At 52.2% G+C, this 22,088-nt stretch overlaps 2 protein-coding genes across 19 annotated transcripts in view; one reads left to right on the top strand and one right to left on the bottom strand.

The window, feature by feature from the left end:
* The window catches only part of RBM15 (RNA binding motif protein 15), a 23,078-nt gene extending 13,280 nt beyond the window's left edge, over nt 1-9,798 (bottom strand). For 12 of the 18 annotated variants that reach the window (XM_049832592.1, XM_049832590.1, XM_049832589.1 and 9 more), the window contains exon 1: nt 652-9,798. In XM_049832592.1, the coding sequence (XP_049688549.1) occupies nt 6,830-9,724 (2,895 nt within the window). In that variant the 5' untranslated portion in view covers nt 9,725-9,798 and the 3' untranslated portion in view covers nt 652-6,829. The remainder of the gene's footprint in view (nt 1-651) is intronic. The other 6 variants (XM_049832598.1, XM_049832599.1, XM_049832597.1 and 3 more) reach the window with 6 other exon arrangements.
* Nucleotides 1-22,088, top strand: part of LOC126052234 (potassium voltage-gated channel subfamily A member 2) — a 358,553-nt gene that overhangs the window by 93,534 nt on the left and 242,931 nt on the right. The window lies entirely within an intron of this gene.

Consider the following 22,088-nt stretch of genomic DNA (forward strand, 5'->3'; position numbering starts at 1 on the left):
CTACCAGCCCCAAACCTTTTGTACAGCCAAACGATACCAGATTCAGAGGTCATATCTCAACAGAACATGAAATACATTGCAAAAATATGAATTTTAACTACAAACACCAACTTCTAGAAGAAAAGGCATCTCACGAGTCTCCCCTCCCTGCTTCCCTCCCCTCGTTACCAGCAATATCTACAATTGCTCCCATTTACAATGAACAGCTTAACTTAAATGCTTGCACCAGCATCCCATAAACACACAGATAGCTTTGCCTAATCATTAGCTTGGCTTTCCATATCAACATATACATTATAAATAGTATTCTGGGTTAAAGCAGTGTTAATTCAAGCAGTTGATGAAGTCAAAATAACAGCTCTAGCTTGCCAAGCTGAAAACCTGTACTTTTACCCACGCAACATCTGCCCAGGTAGGCAGAGAAACATCACATTCATTAACGGGAGCCCCCAAAGCAAACACAGAAGCTACATCGAAGAGTTTGCTCCTTTGCTCCCATCCCCGGAGTGGACAGGAGCAGCACGTTGTCCAAAGCAAACACATTAGTAAAAGTTAGTAGACTGAAGAATCAAGAAAAAAAAAAAAAAAGGCAAACAACAAAACCATCTCCTTTTACATTACAATTCAGTTCAACCTCTTAAACCCCCTTACCTGTTTTAGGGATTTACACAGCTCTTTGCCCCAGGAACAGACACCTTGCAGAGCAAAATCATGGCATCCTTTTGTTGAAAGGCACCTGCAGCCTAGCAATGATCCTGCATGGCTGCAGGACAGCACTAGGTTCGTTATCCACGGGAGGTTAAAGTATGTCAAGGCAATCAGGGCAAGCTTGCATTTCAAGGTGTCTTCATCTGCATGTCACATTAATTCTAACAGACCGGCAAGCATAACACGAGAGGTTTCTGAAGCCAACGATGCAGCAGTGTTAGCTTCCTCTTGATGTCTGCGGTTGTCAAATGTGCCCCGAAGTCTCCTGCAGCAAACATGGAGTTGTACTCCTGCACTGGAACAGCCTTCCACAGCTCAGGAGCCCCCAGTACAGGAGAATGCAGCAACTACAGCACACAACATTTTCAGGCCGCCTCCATTTTTTTCCTCTCACAATCTGTACTACACAGTGAGGCGACTGCAAGCAAACATGCAGTCGTACCTGGGACGCGATCAGGGTGCATGCACATCCGAGGCGTGTGGAACCATTTGCTTCAAAACCGGTCAAAATAAGGCACTGAGACACCAACGCAAAGGTTTTAAATTACCGACTCTAGCTCTCAGGAACTCTTCATCCATTCAGCACTAAACCCATCACTGCATAACTGCTGAAAAGCCCCTGGTGATGGAGGAGCGCCTCGCGTATGGCAGGAAAGGCTTTATTAACATCATTTAAACACTTTTAAGGACTCATTTCTCTTTTTCTTTTGGCAATTTGGTGCAAAGGTTTACGTGCAAGATTCAAAGCAATTTCAAACTTTTTCTTCAAAATTAAAAAAAAAAAAATAATCAAAACTAAAGCCAAACATGTTGGGTGAACAAAATAAATCAGAAACTTAAAATTCAGGAACTCCAGCTCTTCAAACCAGCGAAGCCCCAGACTTGTACACCGTTCTGAGACGCAGGGTGGTGCTTCCCTGCTTCTTGCATGCCAGCATCAGCACCGCTTCCTCGTCAAGGTGAGGAGTAAAGCAGCAAGTGACCCCCTTTTTCACTGCAAACAAAGGGGGTGCCACAGCAAGACAATCAACTAGATTTCTTCAGATTTGGTACAACAGGCTGGTCAACGCGAAAGTGTCGGTTCTCCCTGCTTCTTGCTCAAGACCCACAACTATCAGATCAAACATTGAGCAGCAGCAGCAACCCCTCCGCTGCAAACAAAGGGGTCAAACGTTTGTCGTCAATTCACTTCCAGGCAGAAAAACCATTTTCCTCAAAAGAAACAATTTATTTAGAATGAAACAAAATCAGCTCAACTGTGAGCGCATGTTTGAGTGACAGCTACTTTTAAGCTGTGTGAGCCATAAAAAGGGTATTCCTTTACTTTTCCAGCAATCTTGTGTACACAGCACAAAGCAAAGAGGTCATTTTTTTTTCCACTTAAACACGGGCATTGGCATCACAATAGCAGATACACAACTTTTTTTTTTTTTTAAAGCTGCCATTTTAGTAAAATGCACAAATACTAAACAGATAAGCTTTCTTCCATCAAGAGGCCCATGTAAATTCCACATAAGCCACAGCTTCTCTTCCCAAAGGTCCATTAGAGCTTGGTATCCCATGCGGTTGTCTTCTGCAGTCCACCAGCTTTGCTTGCAGGAGGAAAGAAAATGTTATTTCAATACAAATGCATACAACAGATTTTTTCCCCTCCCTACATTATACAGATGAACATAAAGAGCTACAAGGCCTTTCTGAATATTCTACTTGGACTTCAAAAAGCAACAATACCACCCACGGGCACGAAACCTTGAAATGAAGTCACCTTCTATGTATAGATGCATAACAAGTAGTGCAGGGCTTCTTTTTGGACCAAGGTTAAACTAGGCATACAGTACTGATGATTATTCAACTTTCAAAAACAGTTAATGGGACACGTCAAAATAATTAACCATGAGAAAAACCAACTGAATTATTGATAATTCGGTTGACTTTCCTCAGAGAGTATTTCCTGAAGGCAACTTATCAACAAAAACATGAAATGTAGTGTTACACGTTTCTCTTTTGTTCTCATTTTGCTGTGTAATTCTAACAGCAGACAACTCCAATATTAAAGAAAAGGTCAAATCAAAGACACACCTAATATAATTTAAAATTGTTACTATTCAAGTAATATTTCTCATCCATCATTTTCACACAATCAAAACTGCATGAAGTTGAATATTCAATTAACCATTCTCTGAACCATATGGTCTGCCTTAAACCTAGTAATACAAAAATCATTGCATCATTCAATTTATAAGTCATTGGAATATCTGTCCTTCGGTGCTATCTGCAGAAAGTAATAAAGGGGGAAACAAAGTGGAAAGAACCCCAAAAGCTCTACAGTCACATGGCAAGAATTTCTTCCACCTTTGTTTCTGTTCAATGGGCATACAGCAGACTCCCCAGGAGTACTGCCCTCAACACTGTTTTTCTTAAAGCCAGGAACTACAGTTTTCCAAGCCATTTTTCCCTGAGTCCTCAGAGTTTTTGAACCTGTCTTCACAATTTTGATTCACTCCTCCTCCCCATTAATACTTAAGGCCTTTCACCTCAGTTACCATTAACCAGATGGTTCCCCAACCACTGCAAGAAATCTAAACCTCTCTTCTTCACCCTCCACAGGGGGCTGAGCAAGTTGTCACCAAAACATTTCAATCCTTTAACATCCTTGGAGGAAAAAAAAAAAAAGAAAGAAAAAAAGAAAAAGAAGAGAGAAGTGGGGTAAGATTTGTCTGCCTGGCATGTAACGCCCTTCTCTCTCTATGATGCTTACAAGGATGCATTGGTATTTGTAACCCAGAAGCCTGAAACCTCTGGAGCCGAGGGTAACCTCAGTGTTCACGCTGCAGTCCCAGTGACGAGCAGACCGTACACTAGACGGGAGCAAAGCAAGCCACTGGCCAGCAGCCAAGGAAGTTGCGTAAAGTTTCCAATTAAAAAAAACAACAAAAACCTAAAATCTTAAACAAAAGTATGAGTCATTTGAGGTTCTTTCCCCAAAGCATAAAGCACAACTATGAAATGATTCAGGAAAAGGACATCCTTTTTCCACGCTAATTCAACAGACTAATGAAATATAGGAACATCAGCTGCACACAACGTTAGAAGAAATACTGAGCTCTCACTAGAGCAAGATAATGCCAAACACAACGAGAGAGCTAAAGTCTGCTACATCTGTTTTGCTCTATACAGAAGTGGTATTACATACGGACTTCTACTCGCATTCAGCCCTGGCAAAGACGATTTTTAGTGGACAGTTACTCCAATGGTGCACACTTCAGAGCCTAAGAGAAAAGCACAGCTGACCAAGCTGTACCAGCCTTGATGGCAGCACGTGAACTTAAGTGCCGGCAAAAAAAAATGTTGCCAGTCAACTATGTTTTGACATTAAGAACCCTCAAAGGGTGTTAAAATCCTTGCTTACAAAACAGAGCAGCAACCACAAATAAACCAGATTTAAAGAAGCAGGTACTCCATTAAATAAGGAACCAGAAAACCTGGAGTCAAATAGAGCCTCGCCTGTTCCTTATTACCCTCCAGCGCAGCACAATTTTGACTCATAAAAACCTGTGGCAGGTATAACCACTGCTATTTTACAAGGAAAAATGGAAGTGCACCTAGGATGCTCTTTCCAAAAGGGTTCCCACAATAAGTTTGCTTTGACAAGCTATGTTGACCCCAAGTTTTATGGGTTTTAAAAACAGGTGCCTACTGCATATCAGTGTAACAAACACTGTTCTCAGCAAGTTTAAGTGTTGAACACAAATTGTTAGTGCTTCTTTTTTTTTTGTTTTGGGCACATTTGAATTCCCAGCAGTTCAAGTTTCTTTCCTTTAAAACTCTGCACTTGTAAGTGACTCATGTCAGATGCAAGGAGAAAACTCACTCTAAATACAAGCAGCACTTCAAGTGAGTTAGCAGCAGTGTTTATTACCTGCTGACACACAACAGACACCTGCTAGAATTAAAACAGACATTCTTTGCAATAAGTGGTAAATACGCTGTATCTTCTAAAACATAGTTATTTGCGTTATCCGTGTCATTTTGAAAAATTCTCATTGTTAATAGTAAGATGAACAGCTGAATTCTGCCATCTATTACATTCACACTGAAGGACAACAACCCAGAAATCCTGGATTTTACCCTCAAACATTTAAGAGCATTAAATGAGGCTTGTACGTTTCCATTTACAAAGAAAAGTAGCCATAAAAACAAAATCTGTTTTCAAGATATGCTGCCACATTCAAGTCCTCAGTTCACTGCAATGCTTGGGATACTACGTCTACTATGCCGGTCAGGTAAAGGAAATCAAAGCCCACTTAAACCAAAGCACTCTCTGACGAGTGGTTCAGTAAAGCTGTATTACACAAATTCATATTTCTGCGACAGCGAATCTCAAGCAAGTACAGTCACACTTCAGAACTGTTATGCCCATAAAATACATTCAAGACATTTCCTCCTTCATCTACTATTCTGCATTTTGAACTTAATTTTTGCGTCATGCAAGTTGAAATAGAAATCAACTTGTGCCTGTATCAATTGCCCAAGCAATATATCAGAGGATCGACCTAGTGCAGCAGCATCGCTTTTACATTGCCCAAGTCTCTGAAAATGTGGCTAAGTGCAAGACTACATTCTGGGTTTAAGTGCAAGATTACAATTTTGGGGCCTGTAAATAGATACAGTTAGATTTACACTTCAGTTTAGAAGTTAGCTGCAACATCCTTTCAGTTGTTATACAAAACAACAGGGATTTAGATCCCTTCTTCCCTCCTAAATGCCTGTATTAGCAAGACGGCCAAGACAGCTGGAGAAAAGTGCCCAATGAGTGGGGAAAAAACTTAAGAGAAAATGAACCAAGTTCTTTGAAAAAAAGCAAACTGATCCTCCTAGAATCACAGGAACAAGAGCTCAAACCTCAGCATCCAGGAGTACTTTTAATACTTCTCCAAGATGCTAAAACCACTTTACTCCAGATGCCTATAAAATGATAAACCTCATGTAATGCCCACCGTACTGTACCTGAAAAGTCCCTAGCAGACAGCAGTTTCTTGCTATTAACAAAGAGGTAAAATGTTAATGAGAACTTTTATGTAATTAAATTATCACAGAATTAAAACCATCTCTGGAGAGAAGCACACTTGCTCAGAGTTTGCACTGTGGAACCAGACCCCACTGTACCTGCAACTCTTTGAAAAAAGGCAGTAAAAACAAAAAACCACAATATAACTAAAGTTAATTCTTAAAGCACCTCCTTGTTTCCTGCATACCAGAGTAAGCACAAGACATTCATGGTTTGTAACAAAGTCCTCAGCTATTTACCAAACATTGTCACTGCTACAAACCCAAAGTGCATATATGGGATACAACAGAACTCAGAGAAATAGGAGAAATACACCTGTTAAAAAAGCATACCTTCAGTGCATGCATTTTGAGGGGCTGGATGAAATTATCAAACACCCAATAAAGGAATTAAATGTTCTGCAGTGTACCCGAGAGCAGGTGCTGGTCACCTGAAAGACATCAACCTTGAGCCATGCAACTCAAAGGGAAACCATTCAGGCTCCTGAGGAAAGGGATCATGCGTGCCAAAGGGCCGCCGGCCTGAGGCCGTCACAGAATTTCAAGGACTCAAAAAATGAGGTGACACCAGTCCGCTAGTAAGTATGTGGTTTTCCATTTAAACTACTGAGTGCTTTAAATCTGGTCTTTTAGGTTTGTAACTCTATCGAGGATGAGCTATTGAACTTGCTTTAAAAAACATGAAATGAAAAAAGGACACGAATCAAAATTAACAAGGCAGGAGTTTGTTCTTCCCCCCCCCCAAGTTTTTGTTTTTCTTTTTTTTTTTTTTTTTCTTTTTTAAATCAAAGCAGGCCTAGCCTTCCTGCTATCCCCACTGAGAGGGGATTCTCAAAATATCCTATTCACGCTAATGCCTAACCAAACTTTCTGGCTTCTAACTTTATAGAAAAATGTAGTAACAGAAAAATGGGCAGGGAGAGTCACCTACAAACAAAGATCTAATTTAAAATAATGACAGGGCTGGCTAAGGCTGTATCCCATAGCACCTGGCACACGCTGGAGGGGCTGTGTGGAGGAGTAGGCAGGGTTGGGGACAGAGAACACGAGGGCCTTAGGACGCCCCACGGACAATGATCATGACCAGATAGTCGTCCTCTGATTTGGCCAGCGCCTTGGCCGTGGAGTCCAGGAATTGCTGGGAGAAATCGCAGGGTGGAAAGGCGTGCAGGACCCCGCTGTTCTCCTTGTCTTTGTTACCCCCCACAGGGAGGCTGATCACCCCAGCAGCCTGCTTTTGCTTTAGATAGGACACCAGATTCCTGAGTGGCCTCTGGGTGGAGGTGGTGGCGGCCTCACTAGCTCCGGCTGCGGAGCGGTTGTCTGATGCGCCAGGCACAGCCAAAAGGATGGCGTAGCCATTGGGACCCGCCACTTTGATGCGACGATTGACCTCGTCCAGCTTGGGCTGGTCCAGACGAAGACGTTGGGTGATCTTGAGCTGAGCTACTTTCCCACCAGTTGCTCCCTCCACGAGGAGACTGCTGGCAACACCGAGGTCCCCCTGAAGCAGATGCATATTGGACGGGAAGTTGCTGTTCTTCAGCAGAAGCATCCCCTGCCAAGCCAAGCACAGCTTGGGGGCTCCCCCGGCCTGCGATGCTCCATCCTGCTGCTGTTTCTGAGGAGGAGGTTTGAGGCGGGAGCCTCCGCCACCTCCTTCTGTAGCACGCTCATCCTTTTTGGCTGGACTTTTGCACTCCTGTGCGGCAGCTGCCGCAGAAGCGCGATGCTTACGCTCCCGTTCGGCAGAATTCTTGCGGTCACGCTTTTCGTTCTGACCCCGCTCCAGGCTGCCCCTGCGTGATTCCCGGACAGGCGAGGGCCGCTCCAACAGGAGCAAGCGGGAGGACGAGCGCTCGGGGTCACTACTGTAACGCTCCCTGCCTCCAAGGAGCTCGGGGCTGCGGTCCGGTGGAGAGGTTGTAGTTAAACAGTGACGCTTACGGGAGGAAGAAGAGCGCTCACTGTCTGGAGAGCGGTCCAAGTGCCGGCCTCCATCCTCCGCCAGTCTCCGTTTCCTAGGCTGATCCCTACTACTACTGCCCAATTCCCTCTCCCCTCGGTCCCGCTCCAAGGACCAACCATCCCGGCGGCGCTCTAGGCTTTCCAGTGGGTCATAGGCAGCTGCCCGATTACTCCTATCCCGTACAGGGGGTGGGGGGGGCACCCACTCTGTCTCAGGATAAAGGTCTCTGTCGCGGTCTCTATAGAGTAACGGTGGTGTCCTGTCCCGGGCCCCCCGAAGAGGATCAGGTGGGGCTCCCCGGTGAGCCCCAAAAGCAGCCGCCTCCGCCACGAGCTCGTAATGAGCAGGGGGTGGCAAGGGCAGAGGCTGCAGGTAGGGCTGCTGGTACCGATGCTCAGTGTCAGCAAAGTCTACGCGGAGCCGGCGATCTGGCCCACCCAAGGGAAAACCACGCATATGGGTGCACGCTGCCTGCGCCGCGTCCAAGCTCTCATACTGGATATAGGCCCACGAATCACCTTTGCGGTAATCGATAGTGCGAATGGTGCCAAACCGATCAAACTCCCTGGCCAGGGCAGCGAGAGGCACCCAGGGCCCAAGGCCACCCACCCAGAGCCTGGTAGTTGGAGTGGCTTTACCATACCCAATCTTGATGGGGTTGCGCAGAAGCACCTTTCCTGACATGGCCAACTTGGCCCGGTGCGCCATGTCCAGATTTTCAAATTTAAGAAAACCATATGTGCTGGTCTGCCCACGCCCCGGCCTTTTGATGTCCACCTCAGTGATGACCCCAAAACGGTCAAAAGCTCGGCGTAAATCTGACTCGCTCACGGTGATGTCCAGGTTGCCCAGGAACAACGTGCGGTTGGCTCTCTGGTCATCCTCGGGGCTGATCTCCTCCTCACCGGTGGCTCCAGCACCCCCTCCTCCTCCACGAAAGCCCCCAGCAGCCGCCACGCCAGCCACCCGCTCCAGCCCATAAGCCGGCCGCACTCGCGCTTCGTAGAAACCCCCGTAGTCCCTCTCCCTCTCCAACTCCCTGGGCAGAGGGGGCGGAGGCGGCAAGCGGCCCAGGGCGAGCTGCTGCAGCCGGTAGTCTCGATAACCCAGGGCCCCGCCGCTACCGGCGGGCGACAAGGCCCGCTGCGTCGCTCCAGCCGGAGGGTGCCGCACGGCCGCTGCCGCCGCGGCCGCCACCCCTACGGCCGCCGTGCCGTAGGGAGACTCCTTGTCCAGCAGCGCTGGGGAACGGCTGCTGCGTCGCCGGCTGCTCCCTCCGCCGCCTCCGACGTAGACGGCCTCGATTTTCAGCGGGCGGTCGTAGAGCACGAGGCGTCCGCGGGCGTGCTTGGCGGCGCGGGCATCCTCGGGCCGGCGGAAGTTGACGAAGGCCACGCGTTCGTCGGCAGCGCCGGTGCCGGGCGGGAGGCGGCTGATTTTGACGCTCACGTCGCCGAAGCGCTTGAACTCGTGGAAGAGCCCGTCCTCCACCGCCTCGTCGCTCAGCGCCGAGCCCAGCTCGCTGATCTTCAGCGTCTTGTACTCTCCGCCGCCGCCGCCCGACTCGGAGGAGGAGGAGGACGGGGCCGCCGCCGGCGCCCGGGACTCACCCCCACCGCCGCGGCTGCTGCTGCTCCGCGACGCCTCCGCGGTTTTGCCGCCGCCGCCGCCGCCGTAGCCGTGCCGGCTGCCCCCGCCGCCCGCCGCCGCCGCCGCCGCCCCGGCCTCGTACTCGCGGCTGCCGGCGCGGCCGGCCTTGTCCGGGTGCGCGCCGCGCCGGCTGCTCCCGCTGTTGCTCTCGTTGGAAGCCGCCGCCGCCGCCGCCGCTTTCCCGCCGCTGCCGTTGGAGCCGCCGGAGCCGCTCGGCTTCTTGCTGCTCCGCTCGCCCCGCGCCGACGAGGAGGAGGACGCCGAGTCCTCGCCGCCCCCGCCGCCCCGCGAACGCTTGGCTTTGGCCGGCGAGCGCTCCTTGCCCTTCATGGCGGCGGGCGGCGGAGCCCCCCTCCCGCCCCCGGCCCTGCTCCCGCCGGCGGCCTCACCGACTGACTGACCGCCGCGCTCACGCACCCGCCGCCATCTTGGAAGCCGCGGCGGCAGCGGGCCCCGCCCCCCCGGCGCCCATTGGGCGCTCGGCGCCGGCCCGCCGCCCTCGTTGGCCGCCGAGCGCGTCGCCCCCACCCCCTCGCCCCCGCCGGGCGGAAGGCCCGCCCGCTCCCCCTTTACGCCCTTTCCGATTGGCTCGGCGGGCTGTCCTTCCGCCGGCAGGACTCGCGCGCCCGCGAGGAGGGGGCGGGAAGAGCCGCCCCGCCCCGTGCCTCCCCGCCCCGCTCGCTCATTGGACGGTTAGAAAGGGCGCGGCCTTCTGATTGTGGGTCTCCCCTGTCAATCGCAGCAGCTCAACCGTGGGAGGATATCCCCTGCTCATTGGCCATTGGCCCGAACTTACTTCCTCATTCTGATTGGTTCTCTTACCTGCCAGTTAAAAAGGTCCGGCTGCGGCCCCGCCCTGCCCTTCCCCATTGGCCCGCTCTCTTAGACGCGGGTTCCCATCGTCCCTCTCAAATTCTCGCGAGCGGCTCTTTCCTCGCCCCTTTTCCTCATTGGCCACTGGGAACCTTTCCTGTGGTGCTTCGATTGGCTGAAGTCTACGCCGCTCCCGAAGAAGCGCGGGCTGCTGCCCAAGCGCCACTCTTCGTTTATCATTGGGCGAGAAAAATCTCCCCAGGCATCTGATTGGGTGCCATCAGATAGCTTGCGGATAGGCTAAAGTGGAGATCAGTCACGTTTGCTCTGACTCTGATTGGTCGCAGCGGGGAAGAGGGCGGTTCCCCGGCAGAGTTTGCCGTGCGGCCGCGGCTGAGGGCTCAGAGCGCGCCGGGCTGCGGCGCGGCGGGGGTGGGAGTTGTGTTCTTCGCCCGTCTCCTCAGCCCGCAGGGACGCGTGAGCGGCCGGGAGAATAAACGCCACCGGGGTGGGCTGGGGCTCAGTTTCACCGGAGGGAAGGGCGGAGACGGAAAGGAGAGAACCTTCAAGCAGGTCGCGACAGCTCGGCCTACAGTCAAGCGCCTGTTCTGCCACTGCGCCTGTTTTCTTGTACGTGTCCGTCCCAGGAAATACACTGAGGCACCTCCCGCAGGAGCCCCGTAGATCTCGGGGCCGGCAGCGTGCCGGGGGCAGCACCCGGGCCTGGCCCTCCCCTCCTGGGTGCCGGAGCCTGAGGAGGAGCGGCAGGGAGCAGGGCCGGGGACTGTCTGCAACGTCAGGATCACACCTCGCCCAGTTACTGCCTCGCTCGAGGCATTCAAACCATTTGCAATGTTCCCCATTTGAAGTGTTACAGGAAATGTTAGTTATGCTGATACATTTCCGCTTTTGCCAGCGTTCTTATCTTTCGCTCGGGAGCTGGAGCTCAAGAGGCGGTTAGGCATGGGAAAGAACAACTTTGGTTTTGGTCTTCTGAGGCAAAGGGTTCGGAGCTGCTGTGACCTCCAGGTTAGGGAAACCCAGTCCCCGTCGAACAGAAGGGGCTCTAATCCATGTGTCTTGTGAGGATCCTGCTTCCCCCCAGGTGCTGCCATATGGGCCCCTGTACTCTTGCTCTTCTTTGCCCCCTCTGCTCTGCCCGTGCATAGTGTAGAAGGGGAATAAGAAAGGTTCAAAGGGTGAGAAAGCTGTGGCAGGGGTGGACCCCGCTGTCCCCGGTGGAAGTGCTGCCCCTGCTTCCTACTATCCCATAAATTATCCCCCCAAACCCTAATTTCACTCCCTCAGGACTGTGCTGGAAAATTCTCTGTTTGTTCTTCTTGACTGCCATTGACACGCATCGAAATCCAGCAGTACCTGAGGAGAAAAAACAACACCAAACCTGCAACCACACTGCAGTAGGAAGAACTTCATTTAACCCAGCAATGCTACGGCCCCCCTGAGCCATGTTTTATAATCACAGCCTAAGTGGTTTGAAATAAGGGGAGCAGAAAGCACAATGTTCCCTCGCTGTGCCTCTGAGTGAAGTGTCCTCGCATCTCTGTGTCACCCCATGGAAACAAGATCGCTCCCCAAGAACATCTTAATCCAACAGAGGGAGAACTGAATCAGATTTTTTAGTAGCGGTCCATTAGACTGCATTTCTCCCTGTCATATCATCTCCTTCTGACAGAGATGGTACACAGAGGCTCCCAAAATTGTGGGTGGGTTTTCAGTGGTGGGTAAATAGCTGATGTCTAAATATAGACTTAGGAGTGATAGAAATTGTGTTTGAAATATATGTTGAGCTTCTGAAAATGAGATCTTCCTATGTAACAACACTGAGTTAACCTAACAGGCGTATCAGAGACAGACCTGCAATGATATGGGAGCTCAGCTCATGTGGATATAATTATCGTAAAGTGTATGGAAGGCAGATACAATTAGGTGGACGTGGATCATCCAGATGAAGTGATACAAAGGTATGTGTGAGAGGGCGGCATCACCGGCACAGAGGAGCCTCAGCTGAGCGAGACATGGAGTCTGTCAGACAGGCTTATCACAACCGCTGCTCTTGTCTGCGTCGAGACACTTTCCTGGGGAGACACAACTGAAGGATAAAGCTCAGGTATTATTGTCTCCCCCTAGAAAAATTGCTGGTTTGTCAAGATGTTACCATTTTACAGAAATATCTCACTTCCTGGGCCAGGGTTGCTAGAAGGGTTTCTGGAGGCCAGGTTGGAATTGATTGAGGAAGGAATCCCAGCCCACAGCATACTTTGAGGACCAGAATATCCCAGTTTACAATAAAAAAACATCACTTTAGTCTGGATCAGATGCACCCACATCCCATGCAGATACCACTCCCCACCGGCTCCCCTCCTGCATGTCCTGTGGCATCTGTCAGAGCATCGCAGAGGAGCTGAGGAATTGCTCCTCGGCTAGGTAAGATAAAACTGTGGGGAAAAACCTATTTTGCCATATTTCAGCTTCATCTTTGAGGTTACATCTGGTAAAACCTGGCACAGCTCCACTGGCTTGAGAGGAAATGCATCACTTTAAACAGCTAGTGATAGAGACTTCTATCTGCCAAGGTCCTAACTGCTTCCTCGTGGTGCCTCGGGTTGGGAGCAAAAGACAGAAATTAAAATTCCTCAGCTGATGAGTCACAGCGTAAAAGACACCTTGGGGGAGCGCTGGGCCACATCACCACAAGGACGGGCCCTCCTGACAGACATTTAATCTGATTTCGGTTCTCCTGACCCGCTCCTTCCAAGGGGGAACTCTTCTCCTCTGGATTTTTCCACCTCCACATCAGCCACCATCGATGCAGATCTCTGCAGCACCCAGTTTGGCAGCACTGGTGGGTTTTAGCACTGGGAAAAAGCAATGGAGCACCAGACAGGAGCCCTGAAGAGGATCGCGCTTTGTCAGGCCATGAGAAACAACCTGGTGTAAGCAGGAATCTCCCCCCAGGCCCAGGCTAGATAAAGAACGCTCTGTCTGCGCTTATATGTATGTGTATGAATAATTAAGGTGCCAGATGGCCCTTGAGCCCCTGGCCTAGATACAAATGTCTAATTACATTTGGTGTCCGTGGGAGTTGGGCATCCAAGTCCCTCTGTGGAGCTGGGCTCATCCTGGAGGATACTTGGGCGTTGCAGAACCGAAGAAACTTGCTGTTTTCCTGCAAAAACCATTCTCTAGGAGTTTAGCTATGCATCTTCCTTTCAAAACCTGGCTGGAGATGATCGCAGAGGAACAGGTCCGTCTGATGGAGGAGGAGAAGCAAAGAGGGCTCCCTGGCAGGATCCCAAAGCCCCCGCTTTGAGCCCCGCTGATCGACAGGCAGAAGACTTGCGAGCATCTCGACTGGGGAGGCGTTTGCTTGTTTGCAGTTTTGCATTCAGATGAGCTGCCTTTCTTCCTGGAGATGCGCTTGTATCCCAGCTGGCCATTAGAGACGTCGAAATACATTAGCTTCACTTAGGCGAGGCCATAAGAGCCCTCCTGGGACCAGAGCTGCCAGCCCAGAAGTGAGCTGTCGCACACTCTGACCTGGCAAAAGGCAAGACAAGGCAAAAGCTTCTCCTGAACGGTCGCTGCAATTCTCACGACGATCTCCACAACGGCTCAGACCTCGCCTTCACCAGCAGAAAAAAAACCTGGAGAACATCCACCCTGCGGGATGCCGGTGAGGTTTGGCAGCAAACCGCAAGGCAGCTCCCAGTACCTCGAGGAAAGATGGGAGAGAGCGGATTTCTTCCTGCAGCCGGGAAAGCGATGTCCAGCGCTCACCAGCAGCCTCGTGGGGAGGCAGAGTGGGCACGGGGTCAAGTTCAAGAGTCCTCACCCTGCCCCGTGCCTCTCCTCAAGTTAACTGCTCCCTAAAGCCAAGCTCCCTTCACTCTGCTCAGCACCATCCCCGAGCGCTTTGGGGACAGCTTTTGCAGCAGTTCCCCAAGCAGGATGGTCCCTGCGCCTCATCCCACCCGTGGACAACCTCGGAGCATCCTCGCAATGAGGCACCCCGGTGCTCTCCAGCCTCCTGCTCCCCGGGGACCCCAGCGACATGCCCCGGGGCTCTGCCCCCCATGCCCGGCCGGCAGAGCAGGCAGCCCCTGCCTGTCCCGCTGCCGGCAGAGGGCAACGGCAGCCCATGAATTGCCGGGGCCTGATCCGGCTCTGCTGCCGCAGAGCTGCCCGGGGCCGGCCGTAGGAGCTGGGCCCTCTGCCCTGGCGCAGCCCCTCCTAACCCCCCTCTGCTCCCTTTTCTTCTCCATTTCAGCTCTTTTCCACCGCTGCATGGGGAGTGCTCGAGTTTAATAAGTAATGAAGGAATTTATGGAGCCATTAGCACAGTAATTGTTCGCTTTCCACCTAATATTCAGAGATTGATGGAGAGGGAGGAATAAACCCCCAAAATAGAGAGAGAATTAAGGCAGGATCGGGGATCCAGGATCATACTGCAGGGCCACATCAGTCACCAAAGCCCTCTGTCCTGAGGATAGCTGGTGCACGGACATAAATCTGTAATTACAAAGATATGAGCACCCAGGGACCCTCCATGCTCTTGGCCTCCTGCCCTTTCCAGTCCCCCGCTGCGCTCCCCGGGACTCACCGAGGAAGGCTCCGCTCAGGACAGTGATGTCTGTATGGGATGGAGGCACCCAATTTGGGTGCCCACCCCTGCTCCCTCTTGGCAGGGCCCTGTGGCTCCTCCTGCAGGGATGTCGCCCAAGGAAGCCAAGCAGCGCCCTGGGAAGCTGTGTACATCCATGGGCTTCAGGTGGTTTGGCTCACGTCCGTCTTCAGTCCATCTGCCCCCTGCAAGCTGCTGCCTTTGCCTTCCAATTGCTACCTGTGCTCAGAGGAGCCCAATTTTACACCCTACTCTGCTCAGAGACTCTTTCACCAAGAGGCAGCAGCCTGGTCCATCATCACTCTGTGCCTCGGTTCCTCTCCCTCCTCAGGAGGAAAACGAAGCCGTCCTCCCGGGGAGGAGCAGCACAGCCCAGAAGAACTCAGCCCGTCTGTGCTCACAAGAGCCTGTCTGTGAGACGAGACCCACCACGATCCCAACATCCAGGTGCCTTTAAACGCTGGAGCCTCCACTCAAGCCATTGCCATGTTACCACACAGTGACCTGCTGCCACGGCCGGGACTTGATTGAGTGCAGCAGCAGCCTCACATGAGGTGGATCTTGCTGGGCAGATGGCAAACAGGTGACAGCTCTGGAGAAGGGGGACCTCACATAACCATGGGGCCCCAAAGTCACCCAAACACCTGAGATGTGGCGTGGTCTCAGCCAGGGCTCTTGAGTACCTTTGGTGGAGGAGGATTCTCCTTGGATAGGGAGAAAGAGGGAATATAGGGGGGGAGACCCCCACCCCCCCCCCCCATCCCTGCTCTATAACATCACCGCTGAGTATGACGTGTTTGCAGGGTGAGTGGCACTTGCTCTGGGTGGGAGAGAGAGTTCTAAGGGCTGCTGTGAAAAGCCAGCCAGCAGCACCGGTGCCTGGCTCCCAACAGCTGAGACCTGCACCCTTTCCCTGTGTCCCAGCAAGGAGGAAAGCAAGGACACAGCCTGCAGCAAAAGACGTTTCCCAACCATTTGCACAAGCAGCTGGGAAAGGAAAAGCTGAGCAGGAGCCTGCAGGGAGCTCAGGCCCCACACTGGGCGGACGAAGGAGGTGGCCCCACGTGCCAGCCAGCTGCCAGGCACCTCACGCCTCTCTTCCACACCTGTAAGGATTGGTACCTTGTTTCCTGCCATGCCAAGAACTGTCACAAAAATGCAGAAGTCCCCCATCTCCCTTTAGTCTTCAGGGTGGTTTGTGTCACATCTCACAGCTCTTCCCTGTGACATGCTCCAGCTGCGGTGGGAGTGGAGAGCATCATGCTGAACAGCACGTCCTCTCCTGTCCCATCGGGGCATGTTTGCCTGCAGCCCTAGAGAAGAAAAGACCAAGTCTTTATGACATCTTGCCTCCCTTCTGACACCTTCCCAAGTGAAAAAGGTGTCATGCTGAAATGCATTGCCCTGTGCGGCAGGCCAGGAGCCCAGAAGGTGCCTGGAACCCCTCTGCTCTGAGGATGCACAGGCTGACCACAAGACTCCAGGTTTTTTTCCTAGCTATCCCCTTTCCCCACCCTACCACCTCCTGCCGTGCACAGGCAGCCTGTCACTGGTTTCCCTCCTGTCACCCGTGCGCAATTTCCCACCTCCTTCTAACCAGCTCCAGTGCCTCAGTTTCTCCACTCTGTGGGTTTTCGGGGTGTGGGGGGGTGTCTGTTCCAGGCAGGTAGGGAGGGACAATGCCCCCATCAAGCACCAAATGCCCCCCAGCACATCCCAGCTCAGGTACTCCAGCACAGGTTTGTCATGTCTTTTATGTCGCTAGTGGGAGGGAAAGATAGCAATTAAAATAAATCAGAGGCTGGCAGCTCCATTTGTCATCTCGAGGGGAACAGTTACAATCTGGATGGGGTGGGAACTCGGGCAGGAGACAATCAATAAAGCCCGCAGGTCTGTAAGGAGACACCCACCAACCTTCAGTCGGGGCCCCAAAGTCAAAACCCTGCCTGACTTTGCCGTTGGAGCAATGCTGGACCCGAGGAAGGAATGTGCAAGTAGAATTCCCTTGACATCTTAGGTTTCCAAGCCGACAGCCCTGAGCAAGGCTGTGCTGCTCAAGGAGACCCTTCCTCATGGCGTAATGGGATCCTCCGCAGGATGGAGGAGCAGTGAATAATTCATGGTCTCTGGCTGATCACGCAGCTCCTGGGGCAGATCTGGGAGCTCGGCAACGAGGGCTGCTCTGGGATGGGGCCTTTAGCCAGGGTGCTCCTAGGAACAAGGGAATCTTCTTACTCCTAAAGCACTGGGAGCTGGAAAACACTTTGGGATCTCAATGCCAATGGGCCAGCTGGTGTGAGGGGCATAGTGCCGCTTCCAGCCACACCTGCTGAGCATCACCCCCACAGTGGCTTTGTACTCTTCCTCCCACAGGACTGTACTTGCCACTCATGTCTCCTCACGGATGCTTCATTACCAATTCAGTCCCATGCCCTTCTAACACTCTGGCTGGTCTGTCAGCAGTTCTCTTCCCCAGAAGGGCTGGGCTCAGTCCAACACCTCCTTATCCACTCCCAGCCTTCATGGGGACAAGGACCCAAGCTGGGCTGCCCTCACTTAGGCAGAGGGATGGGTGCAGGTTACTCCCAAAGGAGGAAAACCATGATGGCTGGGATGGTGGCACTGCAAACCTGTCACACGCAGGCTCTGTGAGAGCCCACGGGGTCTCTGAGGGTTGCATTGCCAGTCCTACCCCGTCAGCAGGAGTCCTGGTAGATATTGATGGAAAAAGACCTTGTTTTAGAGACCCAAAAGGCTCAACACATGGTTTTATGTAGTGTGGGGGTAGTTCACAGGCATGAGAGGGTGGCTGAGAGCAACCCCGCAGCCTCCTGCCCCAGGCATGGTGTGCAATCTCCCCCATCTCCATCCCACAAACCTCCCCCTCTAAGCTGTGCTAGATCCTGTGGGTCTTTATCAAAAACCACTCTGTACATTTGGTGCCTGGAGCTCCCTCAGCCATGGACTATGAATTCTTGCTAAATATATATTTAAGGGAGTCGTGGGTATATTTTTAAATGACCCCTGAAGCTATTTCTGCTTAATTTCCCTCACTTTTCCTCCATGTCTCTCCCTGATCTTCTCCACAGAGGACAAGAGCTCATTTTCATCTCTCCTGTCTGGGAGATGGGGTGCCTGGCTGGCTGAAGACAAAAAACAATCCAAAAAAGAGCAGACGTGGCTGAGCAAGAATAGCAGCTGGGGCTGGCCCAGGGCACAGCACGGCAGGGTCCATCCCCCCTCCTGCTTCAGGGTGCTGCTAATCACCAGCCAAGAGCAACCAAGGTGAAATATTCCCCTCTGCAGCCCTGCCCAGGCACCTAACAGGGCTTTTAGACCCTCTGTAATCTTAAATTAGATTAAACCTACACAGTCAGGACAAGATCTGCTCACGGTCCTGATGCTGTGTGCCAGTCTTTAGTCCCTGCTCAAAAGCAAAGGCACATCCCCGCTGCACTCAGCTTGCTGCAAGAAAACAGCAGGTCCATCCATAGCCCCCAAACCATCTTACTCCCCACCCTAGGGCCAAGTCATTTCACTGCTTTACGTCTCAATTTTCCCATCTGACACCTGTGGATAATCACCCATTCCTGGAGCTAACAAGGCCCCGGTACCTCCTGGCCATAAGCCACGCACAGACCCAGCAGATGGAAGAGGTTATTTTCCAAGGCAGCCCTCAGGGGAAGGGCAATGTGTGTGTGTGTGTGTGTACACACATGTGGGTTTATTGCACCTAAACACTGGCAGGAGAGAAATACAAATGAGTGGAAAACCCAAGTCTTTGCTGCTGATGAGAAAGCGGTTCATTAGGTTAACCCTTTCATCTCCACCGTGGTTTCCTTCCCCGTCCTCTTCCCAGTGATGCCCTTGAAAAGCCTCCATCATTCATCTTGGGCCATTGGCTCATTCGTCCTCCCCGCAGTTGTGATTTGCCCTTCAGGCTCTGCCCCTCACCCTTACCATCCATCCTTTTCACAGGCGATTAACTCCTGGCACTAGGCTCCATCCCACCCGCTGGCGGCCATCTCCCCCCACAGCAGACTCCCCTTCATCCTGACTGCTTCGGTTTGGGCATTTCTTAGGTGGTCATGGGGATTTTGTCTGGCTCCTTTGGGTGGGCTGAGTGGGAAGCAGCAGGATTGCTTGCTGGTTTCCAGTATAAAAGGGGGAAATGCTCCTTGTTTCACCTCTGTGGTTTTCCATCCCTTCCAAATTTCCTCACCTGCAACCCACCTTTAGCTTGTTTTTGGCACTTACCCAGTTGCTCAGACACCTCCAACCCTTGCGAAGTGCTGACTCACTGGGATCCCTCAGAAAACACAGACAAAAGCATGTAGTAAGCCAGAAAATGGGGATCCCAGGGAGGGAATGGATCCTTGCTGAGGTCCTGCCTTCTGGGGAGCTCCCCCAACCCCTCTGCCCCAGACAGGATTTTAACCTGCATCTGTACCGTCCTAGGTGAGCAGTCCCAGGATTTCACCAGTGAGATTTAACCACCAGGGTCCAGCCTGGATTTCCCACCCAGGCTCCTCCAGACTGTCCCACAAGGCAAGTGGAAGAGCACAGATACAGGAGCAAACATCTCAGAGCCTGAGGACACTCAGAGCTTCAATTTTGCTCCAAATCTCTCCAGAAAGCTTTAAGAGACCCTAGTTGCTTTTTCCTGGTGCTTAATGACCCCAGGGTAGAGGCTGCTGGTAATCAGGTAACCATCACTCCGCTGAGACGCAATAACCACTGCCGACACTCTCGGTGCATTCACAGCAAACTAAATTGCGTGAGCTGGTGCAGCCCATTCCTCCCTGGATGCTTGCTACACATTTGGGATTTGGCACTGAGGTTGTTTCTCACACCTCAGTCAAATGCAGGCTGGAGCTGCTGTGAATATTTGTCTGCTTGTTGGAAAAAAGTCTCCCCAAATTCTGGCTGGGAGGTGGGACAAAGGAGGTGAGGACAGGGGAAACTGCATAGTTCACTGTAAAGCCTCTCAGCCAAGGTCCTTTGAAAGTCCTGTTGCACATTCAGTCCTGGGGATGCTCCATCAACTCCTGCATCCGTATTTCAGCACAGGATGGATCCAGGATCCTCTGTTAGTAGCTCAGCAGCACCCATGTGCTACAGCCTGACACACCAAGACCAAGTACAGATGGGGCAAGATGCCCTGAAATGCCTCTAAGGGGCGTGGGACCTGACCCCAGGAGACCACCGAGACACGGAGGGGACACCCTACAGCTTCAGAAAATATATTGCCAAGTGAGAAAAGTAGAGTGCTGCAACCCACACACTAGATCTAACCACCTTCCTCACCATCACATGGATGGCCACAAAGCCCTCAGTGCTCCTTTTGGGGTTGGGACAGCCCCAGACCGTGCCCTCAGGCCAGCCAAGCCAACTGCCAAGAGCTTCTGTGAAGGCGAATTGCTTGCAGGTGCTCTTGGTGAAGGTCCAGGACACCCTGAGCTGCTACAAGCCAGACCCGGGCATGCAGTGCAGAGTAGACCCATGCTGCCCACTCCTGGCTCCCTCTATGCTTAAAGCAATGCGGTTGCAAGAGGCTGAGTGATGGAAAGGCATAGGGAGGAAAATGGCCAGAGAAATGGTCTTGTTCACTATTTACTCAGTTTTAACTGAGGGAAAGCGGTCATTCTTTGCACTTCAGCAGAGCCACAGTGCTCAGAGCTGGTGGCTGATGGAGAGCAGCTCTGGCCTGCCGGGCAACAAGAGAAGACTCGGAGAGCTGGAGATGCAGACTCAGCTGGGACACCATGGAGGTTCTTCCCTTGAGTACCAGCACCCATCCCACCCCTTTCCTGGGTCCACAAGGGAGCACAAGCACATGAGCTGGGGTTTTGGCAGTGATCAGGCAACAGAGAGCTTTGGAGCCCCTAACGCCCCCTCTGCCTCCTGCTGCTTTTTCTTCTCACCCACTTCTTTCATCCCAAATCTTTCTCCCAGCACCAATGGTCTCCCACCTCAACCCACAACCCCTAGCTGTGGCCCCTTTCCAGTGCTCCCCCATCCTGCAAAGAGCCCCTAAAGGGTGCTGGTGGCAGAGGGTGGCTTACAATAAGCTGTGTCCAGCCACCCAGCATGTCCCTGGTGCAACCCTGGGGACCCACTCAAAGGCAAATAGAGACTGCACAACTCATTGCAGCGATGACAAGAGCCAGGTCTCAGCAAGGAGCTGGCAATGAGCACCAAGAGCCCATGTCCTCCCTGGGGCCAACACCTACATAAAGAGGATGGCTATTTTTGGGGTGCTGGCACAGAAATGGGCACTGCATGGAGGGCGAGGTGGCAGTTGAGTGTGTTGCTAAGTGGTGACACTGCCACAGGAGACCATCTGGCATGGTAGGAGCGGAGGGGACCAAGTGAAGCTGAATCCACTGCCAGAGGCTGGCAGCCCATGATGAGGGTCCCCTGCTGGGACCCCTCACTAGGGTTTGAGACTGGCTCCGAGCTGCCCAAAGGGAAGAGGGTCCCCCTGCCTTGACTGTGGGTGCTCACCCAGAGCAGGCTTTACCTCTGAAGACATCCATGGAAGACCAGGAAGGTCTTTCCAAGCCAAACAACATGAGGAAAAGGTCCTCCCTCAGCCACCAGGCTAGTGCACATCTCCCCTCTGTGCAGGCATCGCTTGCAAAAGCAGAAGTCAAGCAAAATCCCACCCTAGGCTAATCCGGGTCCTACTTCAGCCCCAGGTTGCTCTTCCCTGTGGTGGTTCCAGACCTTCCGTCCTGGTACACTGCATCCCCTCCTTTCTCCAAGCTGCGGCATCACAGCAAGAGTTCTTGTCGCTCGAGCAAGCGCTGCCGCCTAGAAAAGGAGTCCCAAGGACACGAACCACGGAAGGTCACACCACGCTCAGCTTGATTAGATGGATTAGAGACCAGTTCCTAACCCTCCTCCAAGGCCAGCGGAGCAGGGCTGTGATCTTCCCAGGTGACCAGCTCCAGTTTGCCTGGGGCTGATTGCTGGTACACAGAAGGGGAGATGACACCCACCTCCATGGGAGCCACATTTTCCCCATGTCCAAGGCCAGGGGTGCAGCCCTGCAGCATTCACCCTCTCCCTCTGCTCCTCCATCCACTGTCCCCACAGGGAGACAGGCAGCAGCTGAGATAATTCACCATTTAATGTGGGCAGATGGCTTAATTTAAACAAAATCACAGAGGAGGGAAGCCAGTCTGTGAATGTCTTGATGAGTTCAGCCTGTTCTCCCATGTCTCCCTCTCCCTG

The sequence above is a fragment of the Accipiter gentilis genome, chromosome 29 (assembly GCF_929443795.1).
Source record: "Accipiter gentilis chromosome 29, bAccGen1.1, whole genome shotgun sequence".
Lineage (NCBI taxonomy): Eukaryota > Metazoa > Chordata > Aves > Accipitriformes > Accipitridae > Astur > Astur gentilis.